This window comes from Ostrea edulis, chromosome 1 (genome assembly GCF_947568905.1).
Source record: "Ostrea edulis chromosome 1, xbOstEdul1.1, whole genome shotgun sequence".
NCBI lineage: Eukaryota > Metazoa > Mollusca > Bivalvia > Ostreida > Ostreidae > Ostrea > Ostrea edulis.
The window spans coordinates 31845697-31865455 of record NC_079164.1 but is presented as its reverse complement, the minus strand read 5'-3'; the positions used below and the strand labels follow the sequence as shown (position 1 = coordinate 31865455).

The following is a 19759-nucleotide window of genomic DNA, read 5'->3' as shown; positions in this document are numbered from 1 at the left end:
CATTGGACGTAGCTCAAAATGACATGTTCGTTACTGTCGCCATTTTGATACTAAATGTACAAGAGGGATATTTGCTTGAATAACTAAATTATGTACACTCTATGTACCCATATATTATTTTCAAGCTTGAAAACTTAACGATTTCAAAAACAATAAGTTAGTTTATAGGTTTCAGAATGTTTGACATAGAGTTGAATCCTGTCACCAGTTTTCGTTACGCTAAAAATACAGAAGAGTTATAAACTATTTCTTTTCTTATAAATGTAGATATGCTGAATTAAGACATTCTTAAGCTGTTTTTATTTTCGAAAACTGCTAGAATATCAAACATGATTATTTTCATCTAGTCACAAACCAAAAAAGCGTAAATCTAAGATTGTAATATTCGTAACTGCCCAAAACATATTCATTCACTGTTTGAAATTCTCTCAAAGTACATGATCATACCTCCTGCCATCAAAAATTGCCGTTGACATTTATCCCCGTTTAATTTTTCAACAAACTAGGGAAATGATTGTATGATTTCAAAATGTTTGTTACCACATTTCACCAAACTCTCTGTGAATTGAACCCAAGCTCGAGCCACAGCCTTCAGGAATGCTCAGAGGATTGTTTGTCATTGATAACGAGTATTGAAAAAGCTTGGTTATTTTTAGTTAAATAGGTACTCCAGGTAATGGACATTTCCTGAAATTGCATACTATGAAGCGACTACAACTTTTAGTATGTTTCTAATCAGATGTAGTTGATGTTTTATAATTGCTACTTGTTTTAAAAGTTTCAACGATTTTGAAAAAATGAAAAAGGTTTCAAATGAAGGTTTAAATTCAATGCTTTATGTATCTTGTAACGTGCGTTTCCCATCTGTAACTAAAGACAATTACAACATCAATCTCCATTATATTACATGTACAAACAATGTGTCGGTATTTTTGGATAAAGTTCTTTGTTATCAATTCAAAATATACTACATATTCGAAACATCTTATGCATTCAAAGTACATTTCATATATGCATGTATATGTATGAGATTGATCACTGTTCGTTATATTCACCTTTCATATACATGTACGTTTTTTAAGTTATTTGTATAGGATGTTTTGTATGAAAGTACATTAAATGCATCTATTGATACCATTATAATGATTTGAAATATAAATAGTGTCAATCACCGTATTGGTGTTTGCCCAACTATCTATTTTGTATTGTTTATGGGATTTATGAGATTGACCACTATTTGTTATCTTCTCCTAGAAGGAGTAAGCATCCCGTCAACAGGTCACACCCGCCGTTGGCCCTACATCTTGACTGTTATCTCCACCTTTACATTGTTCATTTAATGCATGGTTTTATACATAACAAGAAGTGATACGTCTTACCTTTTCAGATATTTTGGTTTGGGTAAATCAGCTACATATACATGTTTACAGGAAATACCTTTAACTTTTAAGTTTCCTGGAAGCCTATTCTAATTCAATGTTTACTCTACAGAATTCATTAAGAGTTTTGTATATGAAGAGGTGTGATATCCAAGCCTGAATGTTTTACATTTCCAATGCTTTTGATTTTTATATCGCAACAAATAACAGCCATTTTCTTTTGAACGAGCTGTAGTTGTAAATAGAGCGCGTGTGAATATACCTAACTACTATTTTAACGGCTGGGAATTCCGACAGAAATGAAAGTAGAATGCAAATATTGAAAATTATTTTTTGTCTGATAGAGCTTAAAAGTATACTTTAGGATGGTTTCTCATCAACCTCTAGAGCCATCAATTCAGGGGTCCCTCAAGAATCAGTTTTAGGACCCTTTCTATTCCTTTTATACATCAATGACATATCTACAGATTTAAACATTTCTGTAAGACTCTCTGCAGATGATACATCTCTATGAAATAGTCAATGATGGCATTGTCAACTCTGCAAATCCAGTTTATCTGGTAATGCCTACATTATTATAGACCAGCCTTGCAAAACTTCAAAATGATAGCAGTTTGTAGTGTACATTGTACTTGTAAGCTGACCTTGTCCTGGGATGGAAATAAAGACATAACATTATGTTTACCTATATACAAGTTTATTTTTTGCACTTATTGTATTTTATAACAACACCTCCCTCCCCATTGTGGCTGTTGTTGGTCTTGGCAACTAGGCAATGAGTAAAATTTTAAAGTTTTACATTAAAATTTTACCATGTAAATTACACCTGTGTATTGACACCCAAATGGTACAGGCCAAAAACACATCATTGCCTAATGTTATATCATAAAATCAAGCAACAAATTTAGCAGATCTTCTCATTCCGGTTGACGGCAATGAGACGATTTGCAATCATCCCCAAACATCAATCATTAAAATGTCAATTTTCAATTAAACAAAAAACCATATGACTATGATTCCGGTGAGCGGCAATCAAAGTGTATCATATATATATGTGACCAAATTGTCACCAAATAATTCAATACATACAATATTGTCCAATCAAATCATTCAATGTCCAATCACAGGAACCAGACGCGCATTCTTCCACATGGCGGAAATGGTTACAATATTAACCATTGAAGCCACCGCCACCAAGGGGGGGGAAGCGGCTAGTTCCTGGAGCCAAGACCTTGCCACAAAATACCCCGTCCAAATTCTAGTATAACTTTGGATACACTTGCCATCCATTCGTTATAAATTGTTCTAACCCTGCACTAATGTTGTTGAGAAAAATTTCATTGCCTATATTTGATATATGGACCCCATCTGCCTCAAAAAGATTTGTGTTTACAAGTTTGATATCCAAATACTTGATATAACATCCCCCATTCCTTACTATATAAGCCGCCACTGAACTGTTGATTCTTTTTGCAGAATTATTCATTTTTTCTATGCTATCTGATGAATACCAGTTCTTTCTAGGCAATATTTGTGACCATACAAGCTTTGTATTGGGTAAAAGTTTCCAAATTTTGTCAATTGTACCTTTCATATCTTGTATAAGCTGTTTGATTGGTGTGTACCCAATATTATTACCACCACAATGTAGAATAATGTAATCAGGAGGGTCAGCAACTTTCAGCAATGTTTTGATCTTGTTGTACATTTCATACCAGCCCATACCCCCTTTTCCTTGCCACCAAATAGACACATTTAATCTATCCATTAGTCCCAAGTTAACTCCATCTGGTCTGATTCTAGCTGCTAAAAATGCTCTTTTGACTATTGATGAGCCCACTACCCATACCTGTTGTTCTGAAAGTGTATATATAGAGACATGACAAGATTATATAATTATATGACTTGAAACCATTTTCATATATACTTAAACATATGACAGTCTTAAGGGTTACACCTACATTTATATTATGATTACATCCTAACATAAATTTTGTATGCTTTAGATTTCCATCTTCCTGCTTTACAGATTTCTTCCTCTGACATACCAAACATTGCTGCACTGGTTGCTGCCCCAATTCTAAATGAATGAGACTTGTATTTTTTACCTTCTAACCCTATTATCGACAAAACTTTATTTAAAACTGCCGTAAATTGGTATCTAGTTAGTGGTTGTCCACTAAAATGACAGAACAACTTCCCCTGCACTGAAGGTCGTATTGCTAGATATTCTTGAATAATCTTAATTGGTTGTATTTGAGACCCAAATTGGCTATTCTGAATAGTAATTGTTTCTCCTTCCCCTATTTGATCCACTTTGGAATGCTTTAATTTTATTTGGATTTTATTTTCTTCTGTAAACATTGTTATGTCTTCATATTCAATTGCATGTCCCAGATCTTTTTGGTTTTTTACTGTCATTTCTCCAACTCTAAAGAAACCAAAAAATGCTAAAGTGTAGGCGGCTTGAAACAGTTTGCATTCATAGTAGTTTGTACAAACCAAGTGCAAACTTTGTAGTATTTGATTTAATATATTTGATGTAATTGGCAGTCTGGCATCATTTTTCTTGACCTTTCTTCTGAATCCTTCTAAGAGTTTCTTAACCAGAAAGCTTTGAGTTTCATCCCTATTGTTTTGAATTTTTAGTTTGTAAGAAATAGCTGAAATGTAAGTTCTAGCTGTTGCCACTGAGAGATGTTTTGCTGACATATAACCTATAAATAGAACTATTTGCTCTAACGTAGGGGGCCATATTTTGCTAAGGTTTAGGGAATCCTGGAATTCCTCAAAGCATATTAGTCCCTGGTTGTATGTTTCCTGAGTATTTGGGGCTGTTGCTAGATGTAACAAGTTGTTTACTTCATTTCTAACATCAACTGCTGAAATTCTACTGGTATTTTTTCTGGTATCTTGTTTGCTTGTGGAGCCAATTCCTGAAATGTTTTAAACTGTTTACGTGACAGTGCATCTGCGATACTATTTTGTGTACCTGCTATATGTTTTGCCTTGAATACTATGTTGTTTTTTAACAGTATAAGGACCAACTTTCTTATCAAAAACATGATTCTTTTTGATTTTGATGTTTGTTTGTTAATAATTGACACCAGTGCATTGTTGTCAATGTACATTATGATCCTCTTGTTCTTAAAGAGCATTTCGCCCCATATGTAAATAGCTAATACAATGGGCACCAGCTCCAAAAATGACATTTCTTTAAAAATACCTAAATCCCATTTTGTTGGCCAAGGCCAGAAAACCCATCTACCTTCCCAGTATGCCCCACATCCCAAATCTGGATTGCCTTTACTATCTGTAAACAATTTCATATTTTCGTTACTCAGCCAATCACTCTCATGCAAGAGTCTAACACCATTGAACTGTTCTAAAAAAAGTAACCAAGTTTTAACATCTTCCCTAAACTCATTTGTGATTTTGATATGATGATGAGCTTTTGTCACCCCACAAGTAGCATCATAAAACCTTCTGTTGAATGCTCTTGCATTTGGCACACCTTTGCTGAAAAAATTTAAGCTTCCAACTATGCTTTGTACTTCTTGTAACTGTAATGACTTTTTAATAAGGGCCATATTTAGCATAGATTTCAACTGTTTTACCTTTTCTAGAGGAATTTTTACAACCATATCAACCGTATTTATTTCTAAACCTAAAAATATAATGCTTGTAGATGGCCCTACTGTTTTTTCATTTGCTAACGGTACACCCACCAAACTGCACAAATTCTGAAACTCTTCCATTAAATGTGAACATTCTTGAGTACCTACTCTTCCAATAAATAAGAAATCATCCAGATAATGATAAATCGTGTCAATACCTGTCTGTTTCTGTAGTTGCCAGTGTAAAAATGTTGAAAACTTTTCAAACAGATTACATGACATTGCACAACCCATTGGTAAACATTTGTCAATGTAATATTTACCTTGAAATTTGAAACCTAGCAAATCAAAATCACCAGGATGGATTATCATTAGTCTAAATGCAGATTTTATATCCATCTTAGCCAGCAATGTTCCTGTTCCCAACCTAGCTACTGTTTCTAAAACCTGATCTAAAGATGTATAAGCTACTGTACATTCTTGGGGATATATGTAGTGATTAACACCGTTATTTTCTGGAAAAGATAGATGTGTAATTAATCGCCACATTCCCTCTTTTTTTGGTACAATGCCTATTGGCAATATTTTTAAATTTGATATTGGTTTATTTGAATATGGTCCCCCTATCCTTCCTTTTTCTACTTCATTATCTATTTTTTCTTTTGCTCTCTCAGGGTGTTTTTTGACTGATGTAAGATTATCTGATTCACTCCCTATTCTTGGCCCTTTGTACCCTAATCTGAATCCAAATCTAAATCCTTGCAAAAGCTCTAAAGCTATATTTTTTTGAGGATAACTATGTAACAATGATTCTAAATTGTTTATATCTATAGGGGTGGTCCCAAGCTTCCATACATTAGAAAGTTCCCCTTTGACCTCTGAATTGAGACCCCCCTCTTCCTCTTGTGTTTTGGTACTGACCCCTTGAAAATCTGTAATTTCCCTGTCCACGAAAATTACTAAAACCTTCCCCTTGTGTGCTGATGTTTTTTGATTGACAATTGTTGATAGGATGTTGACCCCCACACTTGATGCATACATGCAAATATGCACAGGGTGATCTGAAGCATGAACCTTGGTAGTTGTAATTGTAGCATTTTTTACTCTGACTCTGGTAAGTTGGAGCAGCAGACAGAGTTTTAACAGCAGGTAAAACAAACATCAACCATAATTCTGAATCAACCTCACCCCATGGTTTTGTAGGGTTCTTTGCCATTTTTAATCTGAATTGTTGGTCATACTCTTTAAATCCAAGATTTCCTGACCTAGATGCTGCTAACCTAACATCATTCATGTATTTCAAAATTTCTAATGTTTTTGCCGGATGTGTTTCTAAATAAATACTGCAAAAAATTATAAATGCATCCGTCCATTGTTCAATGTTGTTGATTTTTTTAGAATTTTTCTCGGATGTTTGTAATTCCCCATTCACCATTACAATTGTTTGTTTTTGTGGCTCATTAGAATTAATCAACAGTTTTGCCAATTCTACATACTGACCACTGACTATTTTGTTTTTAATTTCTTGTGAAACATTAAGTCCAATGACATTGTTGTAACTGTTGACCATATTTGGTATATCTATGCCCTGTGTACCTCGAATGGTTTCCCTGGAATTCTCCATGCGGAATCCCGATGGTTCATCTCTGGGTGATACATCCATTTCTCCCTCAAATCCATTATTTGTTGATGTCTCCATTGTCGTCTGCTCTTGAAATTCAACTGGTCCTTCCACATTTTTATTTGTCCGCCCCTTTGTCATAACTTCACCTCCCTTCTTCTTTTTCGCCCTCGTTGATTTTTCTTTTGGCATGTTTTTTCTACAATTTAACTTATTTTCCGTAGCTTCTGAATCTTATAAAAAATTAAAATGTTGTCTCGACTGTTATCTCACCGTTCTCCCGAAATTGCCTCGTCATAAAAGGAAATGCTATTCTATTTGCCAACTTATTTTCGGTAGGATTCCGGAATAGTGTTTCCGAAAAAATCCTCAGAAATAAAATATATTTAAGTCTGGCTAAAATAAATGGATTTATAGTTAATTCTATAAATCTTATTAAGAAAATACAACGTCTTGCATACAACTTGATTTGGGATAAGACTGAGAGAATTAAGCGTAATGTTTTGATAGGTAGTATTTTAGAAGGTGGATTGTCAATTGTTCATATTGAATGTAAATTAAAAGCACTAAAAATCTAAATCATACTTTGAATGCTATTGTAAGGACTGAATATAAATGTACCATATGTATTGTGTTTCTCTGAAGAAAAAGATATAAAACAAGAAAATAAAAAATACCATTATTTTATAGGCAAATGTTATGTTCCTTTAGTGGGTGCAACTGTTGTACCTTAGCCAAAGTTTCATCGGGTGGAATTTTACAACAACCTATATTGAACAATTGTAATTTTCTTGATAAAGGTAATATATTGTATTTTAAGAACTGGATATCGTGTTTTATATGCGCATTTGGTGCATCAAAATTGGTACCGTATAAGTTTTACAATATGTGAAAGATTTGTTTAGTGAGGGAAGCAATTTCAAACAGCTTTCAAATTTTTCAAATTGAATTAGAAACAAGTCAAACTGGATATGTGAATGTAGAATTATTTCCACTGTTTTTAAACGATTATGTAGAAAATAGGGTACCTGTAAAGTGCGAAACGAAATCGTAACGAAATGAAACGAACCCCATCGAAACGAAAAGAAACCCACCGAAACGAAACGAAACAGATTGTATAGCCGAACTCTTTTAATTATAATAATTAAAAATAGTATCTTAGGCCCCTGTGAAAGTTACCACATATAAATAAAATTCGCCTCCCCTTTGATGTAGGCTTTCGGCTTGACTGATGCAAAGTTTTAAAAGTTGGAAGGAGGTGAGTAAGCACAAAGTACATATTCGAATTTGATTAAATACCATGTGCAATTAATTTCGGATCCATAAATTTCAGAACGGAGGGTTACAGTCTCACAGGTCAGAGGTCTGGGGAACACACTAAACGAGGGGTGGGCTCGCTGGCGTTGTCTATTCTATCTAAGTTAAAAAAACAAACCAACAACTAAAGGTCTTGGAAAAATACATCAGTGGTCTACTAAATGGACAATTGAATTTAATCCCAACAAAACAGTCAATTTGGATTTCAGTAGGAAAAATATATGTCATCCCAAGATAAGATTTGGGATATATGGCCCAGCTATTAAAATGTTGAAACTCATACTTATTTGGGATTAAAATTCCAATATGACTGGTGCTGGAGAATACATACACTTCATATCCATGCCAAAGCATGTAACCGATTAAATATTGCAAGAATATTAAAAATATACAATCAAAGGGGATTCATTGATGATTTTGTTTTCATATTTGACCCATACTTGAATATTCAGATATTGTTTGGGATAATTGTACGGAAAAAGATGCTAATTGACTGTTTACTGGAAGACGTAGCAAGTTGTAGCAGCACGAATAATAACAGGTTTAAGGATAAATTCATCTAGATCAATACTACATTACGAGCTTGGATGAGATACCTTAGCTATGAGAAGAAAAATACGAGAAAAAAATATGAGATTGATCACTGTTCGTTACCTTCACCTTTCATACATAAACTTGTGTTCATTTACAAAATAGTTCATGGATTATCTCCCCAATATTTGCAAGATTTACTTCAGTCATGTATTTTACTTTCTAATTTTTATTTTTGAAGAAATCGGAACAGTCCAGTAGCTAAGTACTTCGTTACTAGCTTGAATATACGGATGTATATTTAATTGCTGAGAAAAAAATTAGAAATTAATTTCAAAATTAAGGATTACCTCCCTCACGCGTAGCTCTTTTCCACAGATGAATTTGACTCCAATTTTTTGGCACTCTGTTTTTCCCTAAAATAGCTCTAAACTTGTTATTTCGGATTTCAAACATTTCGGTTCAGCATCACTGAAGAGACATTATTTGTTGAAATGCGCATCTGGTGCATCAAAATTGGTACCGTATAAGTGTTACTCTAAGATTTACTATATCGTTATCGAAAATAACTTCTTTTATGAATAGCTTTATACCTTTAACTATAAAGTGTACCTTTTAATATTATTTGTCTTCCAACTTTATTATCCTTCAAGTGTACCATAAAAGTATATATATATATATTTAAACCCAAGACTATTTACAACTATGGCAATCGTAAAGCAAATAAACTGTATTGTCAATTGCAAAATAAAGCTAGTTATCTTAATACTGATTGATGTAATCACTTTCTTAGGGTAAATAGTTCAAAAGAACACTTTACTTGATCCCGAAGTGTCCAAAATATTGTATACAAAGTTTTGATAATCTACAAATATCATTACCTTTACCTTTAAAACTCATTTTGAATGATGACAATAGCCTTAGGTAAAAACAAAATGTTGCACTTTTCAGAACTTTACATGAATTTATCTTGTCTACAAATAGATTCGTTTGATTAATACCAGAAAACCAACCTGTTTATATATTTCTCTTTTTAAATAGTAATTCATGATATGCATACCTAAATTACTCTTGTCCTTGTAAATTATCTAAGGCGAAGATAACGAATAGTTAGAGAATTTGAAATATATCACTAATTTTTATCATATGGCTGTTACCAAACAGTTTCATAGCTAGTATTCATCTGTAATTATACACACATATAATGAAACATTTCTCTATCTGTATTACCTTGACCATGTACTTGTATGGAGAAGGCTTATATAGACAATGCCTGTTGTCTAATCCATTTATGTTCATGCATAATAAAATATTATTTACATTAGAATATAAATATAAGTACGGAAGCCCATTAGTGCAAACCAAAACTAAATAAAAAACGAAATTATTATATAAAAAACGAAATAATATATAAAAAACGAAATTATTATATAAAAAACGGAATTATTAAATAAAAAACAAAATTAATAAATAAAAACGAAAATATTAAATAAAAAACGTAATTAATATATAAAAAACCCAAAATTAAATAAAAAACGAAATTATTAAATAAAAAATGAAAACTAAATAAAAAACGAAATTATTAAATAAAAAACGAAATCAAGAACAGTTTTTGAGAATATAATGTGTGTGTGTCAGTGGAGCTTAACAAGGAAGGAAACATGGCTCCTAATTCTTTGATTTAATGCGATTTCAGCATCGCCAATGGAGTTTTACAGAAATCTAATGACATTACAAATTAGCCAACTTATCCATTCACTATACGTTTATCTACTATGTTCGCTGAAAGATCCCAAACCTCGTGTATCAGATTACAGGATTTCTCCAAAATTACTTCAACACTAGCCCCCATAAATCTAGTAAGAATATATATGGCTCCCATCAGCCACATACCTCAACAATCACTTGACTCTACACTAATTAAGTGTTTCGGCGGTGTGAAAATTGAGCAAATTGATTGGATTGATTGATAGATTGAAGTTTAGCTGCATGCAGATCCGCCTCATCAGAAGTCTATTTGCACTTCACAATTATCATGCAGGTTGATTATTCTGAAATGAAGGTGTGAGCATATCCCTTAAATTTTTATTGCGTTGGTATGAACAACACTATAGGTACAATGTAGAACAGAGAAAACGACTCTCTGGAGGATGTACCATTAATTTAAAAGCTTTTACTTTATGGGTTGTATTTGGTGATAAAAACAAGGGGTATACCCGGTTTTTTGCTTTTATTTACACCCGATAACAGAGGTGGCTCGATCGTAGTTATCAAGTACCACTTGTACTTTTTTTTATTGATTTAATTATCACTATAGTCCCTCTTTAGAGGGTTTGTTTTGAAATCTTTAAGAATTTCTTCAATCAATTCAATTATTCACTCAAATCATTCATACAATGGTACACGAGGTACATACATATATAAGTTAGTATTTAAACAACATTGCCAAGGGTACAAGTATATAACTAATACATACACATGTATGTGCATTAGCACAAAATAAAGGTGGAGGACATAATGCATATAATTTAATATATATACATCTTAGGAAGGACAGCAGACTAACTTATGGATATACATAGTTGTTTTTTTAAAAACTGTTTTAGGTTTCATGTTGTCATTAACTCTCTACATTTCAGTGTATTTGGTACATGACAATATCTAGGAACCCAAAATTCTTTCCGTAGAGCGGATAGTAATTTACATTCTAAGATAAAGTGGTATATTCGTCGGCTAATTTACCAGTAAATATGGCAAATGGTTTCACCTTTTATAAATCCCTTATAAACTGAAGGATTATGTGCACTTTTTCGTTCCAATTTGTAGGTTTGATGTACGTTTTCAAATCTAGAATGCGAGTTGCCTCAAACACTTTCCTTTATACACCGTACTGCCCAAGAAATGCATTTTATTTACAGATATTTCACACGTGAATTTAAGCAGTTGATGAGCAGAATTTGCTATAGCGAATAAAGCATGGCCGGATTTCTTTTTCTTCACCATGAACATAATAAAATAAAGCCATCGTCATGATAACGCACTTGCTACGTTATGCGATGATTACCTGGAAATCCTTGGTTATCTGATGTAGTCGGATATCGCATACAGATGGGGAGCATAAAGACCCTTATAACACATCCAAATATCTGTTTATAAACTTTTGAATTAAATTTAAAAGTATTATTTCCCAAAATTAATCTGAAGAGAAGGCTCAGATCGCCAGTGAATGATGTATTTATTGCATAGACAGATTTGTCCGATTTACTGTAGTATGTTTCTACTGCAGTCATTAATTCCTCAAATTACATGTTTGTGTAGAGTGGTGTGATATCATAGGCTAGCTGACCGTGTAAAAGTAAGAAAATATATGGCTCCCATCAGTCAGGTACCTCAACAATCACTTGATTTTACACTAATTAAGTTTCGGTGGTGTGATACGGTAACAGTGTGGCTGCTAAAACTGGTGCCAGGTGGCCTTCGTTTATGCCAAGTACTGAATACTTTGCCGTGTCATGTAGAATTAATGGCTTACATGTATCAGTTCACATCAGTACAGTATGTTCCTTTTCTTATTTAATAATTTCGTATTTTATATAATAATTTCGTATTTTATATAATAATTTCGTTTTTTATATAATAATTTCGTTTTTTATTTAGTTTTGGTTTTTTATCTAATATTTTCGTTTTTTTATTTAATAATTTCGTTTTTTATATAATAATTTCGTTTTTTATCTAATAATTTCGTTTTTTATTTAGTTTTGGTTTTTTATTTTATATTTTCGTTTTTTATATAATAATTTCGTTTTTTATTTAATAATTTCGTTTTTTGTATAATGATTTCGTTTTTTATATAATAATTTCGTTTTTTATTTAGTTTTGGTTTGCACTAATGGGCTTCCGTATATAAGATATAACCTTTACTTCAAAATACATGGGGCTCACGGCGGGTGTGACCGGTCAACAGGGGATGCTTACTCCTCCTAGGCACCTGATCCCACCTCTGGTGTGTCCAGGGGTCCATGTTTGCCCAACTATCGATTTTGTATTGCTTGTAGGAGTTATGAGATTGATCACTGTTCGTTATCTTCACCTTGCATTAGAGTATGAACTGCAACATTTCACACCGGCATGCTTTTTATGAAGCGCCAACGTCGTGAATTATGCCCGTATAAAACGTAGCAGTTTATACCTCCACGTATTTTCAAAATATAAAATTTAATTCTTAATTATATTAGAAATTATGAAGTATATCTTAGGTCGCTCATATATTAGATAGTGGGGTCAAATATCATTAACTTTAAGTTTCTTTTGATCAATGTTCAGTAGCTAAATGTTTGCATTATAGATACATTTAATTTAGTGTTTTTCACGAGTCAAATATTTGTTTTTTAACGTCAGCACACAGCTACGTACAAATTTGCACTCAACTTCATTTATATGTGTGTATTTAACATCAAAATCTCTCTGTTGCATGACAATTTCACAGTCAAAGGATTATTATTTTTACACCAAAGAAGATTAAGGGCTTCCATAATAAAATGCACTATAATTTTGGGTTGGAAATACACCTCCACTTTACACGTATAATTACAAATTTTACTGTTAATCAAAGAAACGAGACTACCAATATGAAAGGTGACAATGATGAACAGTGATCAATCCCATAACTCCTACAAGCAATACAAAATATATATTTGGGCAAACACGGACCCCTGGACACACCAGAAGTGGGATCAGGTGCCTACGAGGACTAAGCATCCCCTGTTGACCGGTCACACCCGCCGCGAGCCCGACATCCTAGCCAGTTAAACAGAGGTATCCGTACTCAAAACCAGTGTGCCAAGAACGGTCTAACAATCGGTATCATACACGTCAGACAGCATTTGATCTAATGATAGGTTGTATCGGCAAACTGGATCGTTAAAACGACCATATGATTTGCGAATTGCTGACTTTAAACTTGTTTGTCAGTAGCTTGCCTCCATTGAAAATCTGATCATACATAATCAGTTGAGAAATATAAACACCATATATAGGTGATAATGCCATACTGCTATATAAATATGGGAAGTTGACGAGGGAGAAGCTAAAACCATCCCGTTTGTCATAAAACTGAGATATCAGTTTGCCGTTAATATATACTTTCAATAAAATATCTAAGTACGAAGCAGAAGTGGAGGACTCTGTGGGGTCTTTATTTCGAGCTCACAGGGATATATACATACAACTATAGAGGAGAAAATAGCATCAAACTTCCAAGAGATCAGAGACACCAGCGATAGATTAGAAAACTTCATGACGGACCTAAATGCTAGATCCATGCAGGGCAATGTGGTGTTCTCATGAATTCCAGAGAAGAATGGCGAGGATACAGAGGCGGTGATTCAGAACCTGATACAACGCAAGTTGAAACCCGAGTACGGCATATCTTTTGAGCGGGTACACAGAATAGGCAAACCGAATGAATTCAGCGAACGACCGTGCGTGGATAAACGAACTATTTCCAACGTTAATAAAGAACAGGAGGAAAACACTCTACCCAGTAATGCGCCAAGCTAAAACAACAACAAGCGTGTGAAATTAGTTCGCGACACTATGTTCATAAATGGAGAGAAGTACGACTTTATGAATCCGCCCTATCGACCCCAAGTTTCGTGAACTGAGCCGTGCAGCCCAACAAGATCGGAGAGCTCCACAAACTGAAGAGAACGGAGACAGACGCGACAATAAAAGAACGCGCTATGGATCAATGCCTGCGTACAACAGAAGTAGATGGGAAAGCGCGGAGGAATAGGACCAGTACCGCTAGCCTCGGTATATCAACACATTAAATATCCTATCTCTTAATGTAAGTGGGATCAAAAACAGAATGAATTATGGGGATTTTGTAGACTTTATTTCAAAACAAGATATAACTTGGCATTCATTCCACTTTTTTGTTAGTACTTATACTCCAACTGCCCTTTCAAAAGATGGAATTCTTCAAAACCATGCTTCAGTTTTAGACACATTTGATATTCCAGTCAATGAGTCGAATGCATATGAGTTACCGTATCTATACTGAATTCCTAAACTACATAAAATCCCTTACAAACAAAGATGCATTGCTGGATTCAGAAAGTGTTCTACCAAGCCCCAATCTTTGCTCCTCACTAAAATATTAACAGCTGTGAAGGAGAAACTTCAAACGTACTGTGCAACTACATATGCCAAAAGTAGTGTAAATGTAATGTGGATTCTAAACATTCTAAGAATCTTTGATATACATATATGTACTTGATATCGGAAAACATTTCCCTAATCAATTACATCAAAACCTAAATTAAAGACTAGACTTTTTGACATCATAGACAGTTGCTGTCAACAAAAATAAAAAACGGAAATATTCATATCTAGTAATCAGTCATCCAAAAAAATTCTTTCTTAAACACCACACTGGATCCACGCACAAGTACTCTGAAGTTGAACTAAACAAGAGGTACTGTGAGCAATGCTCATTATGAATACCCTCGCTTACCCCAGTATCCTAAAGGGTGTTGTTAATAGGTATAAATTACCTCTTTCCCAAGTGAAAAAAAGAAAGGACATGATATAACTTTGGGTAGTTTCTTCTTGATGAGTGCACTTGACCTTTGACCTTTTCACCCCAAATTCGACAGAGAACATTTTCGTCCCATGGGTAGTCCATATGAATGATGTGAAGAGTGTAGGTGGAAAGTATAACACTTTAGAGCCCGGAAACCATTTCGTCTACAGACGGACGGACGAACAACCCGATTCCAGTATACTCCCTCACAACTTTGTTGCGGGGTATAAAAATATGCTAGAGTTCCTCATTCACTATATCTTCGTGGTCTTTGGTGATCAGGTCTTCCAACAGTCTGTTGGAATTCTCATGGGCACGAATTGTGCTCCATTGTTAGTTGACCTGTGTTTATATTCCTATGATGCAGAATTTATTCAAAAACTTCTACGTGAGAAGAAAAAAATCCTGCTGTGGCCTTCAAGTCGACATTTAGGTAGATCGACGACGTTTTGTCTATTAGCAATAATAACTGTCATTTATATGTCGACTCGATATACCCCTGTGAGCTCGAAATAAAAGACACCAGAGTCTTCCACTTCTGCTTCATACATAGATATTCTATTGAAAGTAGACATTAACAGCAAACTGACAAGTCAATTGTATGAGAAGCGGGGTGATTCCAGTTTCTCCATCGTCAACTTCCCATATTTATTTAACCATATTCCATTATCAACTGCATATGGTGTTTATATCTCTCAACTTATTCGATACACAAGAGCTTGTTCTGCGTATGGTCAGTTTTTAATTCTAATTTTTATAAAAACGTAACAAAGTTTTTAAATCGAGGCACGCTACTGACAAACAAGTTGATGGTACAGGGGTTTCAACAATCTCGATTTAAGTCAGCATATCGCGAATTCTATAGTCGTTACAACAATCTAGTTCATCAATATAACCTATCATTGAGTCAAATGCTCTCTGACGTGTTCCATGCCGATTCTTAGCACATTGAGTTTGACTACGGATAACTCCGTTTACCTGATCAAAGGATAGGGTTCACGGGGCCAAGTGTCCGTGTTTGCCCTACTATCTATTCTGTACTGCTTATAGGAGTTATGATTGAGAACTGTTCGTTATCTTCACCTTTCATGATAAATTTATCACACCGCTGAAGTCAACAAAGAAGCGTCCATTGGTTACAACAGCAAAAATAAGTCCAGTTTGTTCTTAATAGACAATCCTTGGATTATTCTCCTACGAGTACGTAATGATCTCCGAATAATTTCTTTCCATCCCAAAAATATACATGGAAGCTCACCGATTGGTTGACTAATGAACATAGATATTCATGAAATCGATGATTTTTTTTTAAAATCCACGGCATTTGACGTAGTGTAAACGGAGATGATAGGCGTGGCTTGCGACGGTGAATAGTATTCTCTTATTTGAAATTGGAAAAATTACCAAATAGTATTTAGTTAGTTCAAATGAGAAAAGATGGGTATCAGTAGCTAGCTACAATGTACTAGAGTCAGCTACTTCAAGAAAAACATTATATATACTCTGTAAAAAGTTTTAAAATACTTATTCATGATTGATTGATTGTATATTGTTTAACACCCCTCTCGAGAATCTTTCACTCACATGGAGACGTCGCCACTACCGGTAAAGGACTGTAAAATTTAGACCTATGCTCGACGCTGATGGCCACTGAGCAGGGAGAAATCTTTATTGTGCCATACTTGCTGTGACAAGGGACCTCGGTTTTGCGGTCTCACTCGAAGGACTGCCCCATTTAGTCGCCTCTTACGACAAGCAAGGAGTACTGAGGACCTATTCTAACCTGGATCCCCACGGGACTTATTCATTAAAGGTATTTTGTGATCAAAATATCTAAAAACAAAAGTTTATAACATATGATGTTTTCATTGAAAATATATATTATTCGTAAACAATGGTATTTACTCTATTTGTGATTCATCTTGAGCAATATCAGAGTATACCTATTACATGCAGAAATCATGTTTACGGTCATCATTTACACATATGCTTTTGATAAAAGACACACATAATTTGCAGGTTTCCATTTACTACGGTACATAGCTAGGTGCTTATTAAAAACAATGAAAACAAGTTTATATAAACTAGAGTAATTCTTTTGATCTCGGAAAGAGTATGCTTTCAACTCCTTATGTCTTGTTTCGTTTGGCCCGCCAAGTAAACATTGGTAGGTAAGAAAGTATGTTTTTATTATTTATTACAATATATGAATATTTCCAGAGTTCCAATTTTATTTAAGAAACAGCTGTATATATAAAATAAAACAATAATGTAGATCCACGACTTCAGATATCATTCTTGTGATACAAGCTAATTATGGTTTATGATGAAAACAAATCCTTTTTAACGTTTCTAACTAAAAGCAAAGCAGATAGATATTAACCATAACACAGCACATGTACCTCATACATGATTTTATAAGAGAAGAGGAACGATTTTCATATCTGAGTTTGCCATTAATGTTCCAACCTCACGCTTTCTGTAATCAAACACTTGTATAGTTTTATAGGAAATATCCATGGTTTTCCAATACCTGTGAAACCTTACTTAATTGATCGGTCACGTTACAGAACTAATAGATCATGGGCCAGTAACATATTACCTCACCACCTCTAGGGATTTTTCTACACTATGATTTTTTGAAAGTCTGTATAAAATAAAGGTAAATGAAGGTTGTTTGATAAATTTATGCTGGGGCGTTTTCAAGATATGGCCATTTGAATTTATAAAAATGTTGGCAAATTCAACATGGCTGTTACGGTGTTCCATACCGCATTAAAGACGACACATTGTAAACACAAACAACGGGATAGGGACCTCCCAGAGAGGACGTTTGTGAGAAATACGTATAAAAATAGAAGACAGTGTATTATGGAAAGTGGTACATATTTTTAAATGTCTACAAATTCATGTCTTACGAAATTATACAGTGTATACTAATTTCCCAAAATAACATGTACTTATTAACATGTTCAATACTAATTAAAAAGTATGAAAAACGGTTCATTCCTAGACACTATAATCCATAGACCCTATCTTTATATGATATATATACAATCGCGAGTTAGTAAATATAACTTTCAACATAAAAATCGTTGTCCACATTTCCATGTCTCATACGAAAGAAAGCACATGGATTACTTTTGGGTATACAATGCAAAAATGGGGGAAACCCTGATAAATAATGGCTCGACTATTGAGAATATGACATATTACAAACAATGAACTAATTTATGAATAATTTAGATTAATGAATTGTATTAATCTACAATTGTAAAATAGATAAATGTATTGTCATATGTAATATTGAACACGTTTTCAATTTTCAGCTTACTTATACAGATATCACATAAGACAGAGTCCCAAGAATAATAAAGGCATATATTGTTTACTAGCTTTAAATGGTACCTTGCATGGTTTCTGGCGCTGGTGTTATAATAATTTACAATATTAATTAGTTACTAGAAGTAAAACTCGAGCATTGACGAAGTTGCGCCGAGTCCAGTGAACTGCAAGACTAAGAGACGTTCACTCAACCTGTGTTCACAGTGACACTATCGACACTTTTCCTCGCCCATAAATGTCTGTTCTGTAATGAAGAAACTCAAGTACAAGGAAACAACAAAATCTTGTTAAGTGTGTGACAAAAACAGTAGAAGCCATTTAAAAAACTCTGCATACAATAAAAGTGACTATAACACAATAAATTAGTTGGTTGATTGTTTATTGTTTAACGTACTGCTGGAGAATTTTTCGCTCATATGGAAGCGTCACCATTTCTGATGAAGGGCTGCAAAATTTAGGCCTATATGCTCGGCTCTTACGGCCATTGAGCAGTGAGGGAGCTTTATCATGCCACACCTGCTGTGAAACGAGACCTCCGTTTTTGCGATCTCATCCAAAGGACCGCCCCATTTAGTCACCTATTACGATAAGCAAAGGGGTACTGAGGACCTATTCTAACCTGGATTCCCACGGGACAATGGTTTTCTTGCCCCATTATTCGCTTCTTACAAAAAGCAAAAGGTACCGAGGACCTAATCCTTCTAACCCAGATACCCACGGGACAACTATAAGTAAAGTTCAGTATATTGATTTGGTTGCTAAAGGGGGCAATGTTTTATCCAACCTGTAGAAAAACGTACACTAAGTCCGATGATCTAAACAAGTCAGAACCTAAAATTGATATAATTCTTGAGCAACATGGAAAGGCGTTTGACTTTATCTGAATATATGGAGATAAATATCGTGTAGAATACGCCAGTTTCGAGATACGAACTCTTCTGTGTAGAAGGTGCATTTAGTGGAACTTTGAATGACTAAGTGGGACAAAGTGGACTTACAGTTAGCGAGAGAGACGATGAAATGTATTAAAAGCGGCTTCTCTTGTAAATGTGGGAAATACAAAATACTATCGAAAGAAATGTTTTACTAAAGTGGAAACATAAAAACAATGTCATATTTGCAAGTAATGTCTTTGATATGGTACTTATGACCAACGAAATAACGTGATATGATAATAATTCTATGTATTTAATTACTCCTTAAATACTTAAATTTATTTAGTTTGTGTATCAGTCGAATTCGGGTGATCTAACAGTGTATGAGAAACTTACTGAGTACATTCACTTACGCTGTGATGAATATTAGTCCCATTCCCGCGTGTAAACAAATTGTTTCGCGCCTCACTATCCACGAGAGTTCTCCA

General features: G+C 34.2%; 1 protein-coding gene across 3 annotated transcripts; it reads right to left on the bottom strand.

Annotated features, from left to right (window-relative positions):
- Positions 1-1957: 1957 nt before the first annotated feature.
- LOC130047464 (uncharacterized) lies at positions 1958-6959 on the bottom strand. Of its 3 annotated transcripts, none has more exons than XM_056142735.1 (2): positions 6593-6959; positions 1958-3236 (listed from the first exon to the last, which is right to left on the bottom strand). In XM_056142735.1, the coding sequence occupies exons 1-2, from the start codon at positions 6807-6809 to the stop codon at positions 2638-2640; spliced, it is 816 nt and encodes a 271-aa protein (XP_055998710.1). In that variant the 5' UTR covers positions 6810-6959; the 3' UTR covers positions 1958-2637. The 3 variants fall into 3 exon arrangements, with proteins under 3 accessions (XP_055998710.1, XP_055998675.1, XP_055998652.1); XM_056142700.1 differs by having other exon boundaries at positions 2861-4315; positions 6593-6732; XM_056142677.1 differs by lacking the exon at positions 6593-6959 and adding an exon at positions 4242-5474 and having other exon boundaries at positions 2861-3236.
- Between the last annotated feature and the right edge of the window lie 12800 nt (positions 6960-19759).

Coding starts and splice junctions, on each gene's coding strand:
- LOC130047464 (XM_056142677.1), bottom strand. CDS start 5,395: ATGGATATAAAATCTGCATTTAGACTAATGATAATCCATCCTGGTGAT. Junction 3,237..4,241: donor CAGTTGATGTTAGAAATGAA/GTAAACAACTTG, acceptor ATACACTTTCAG/AACAACAGGTATGGGTAGTG.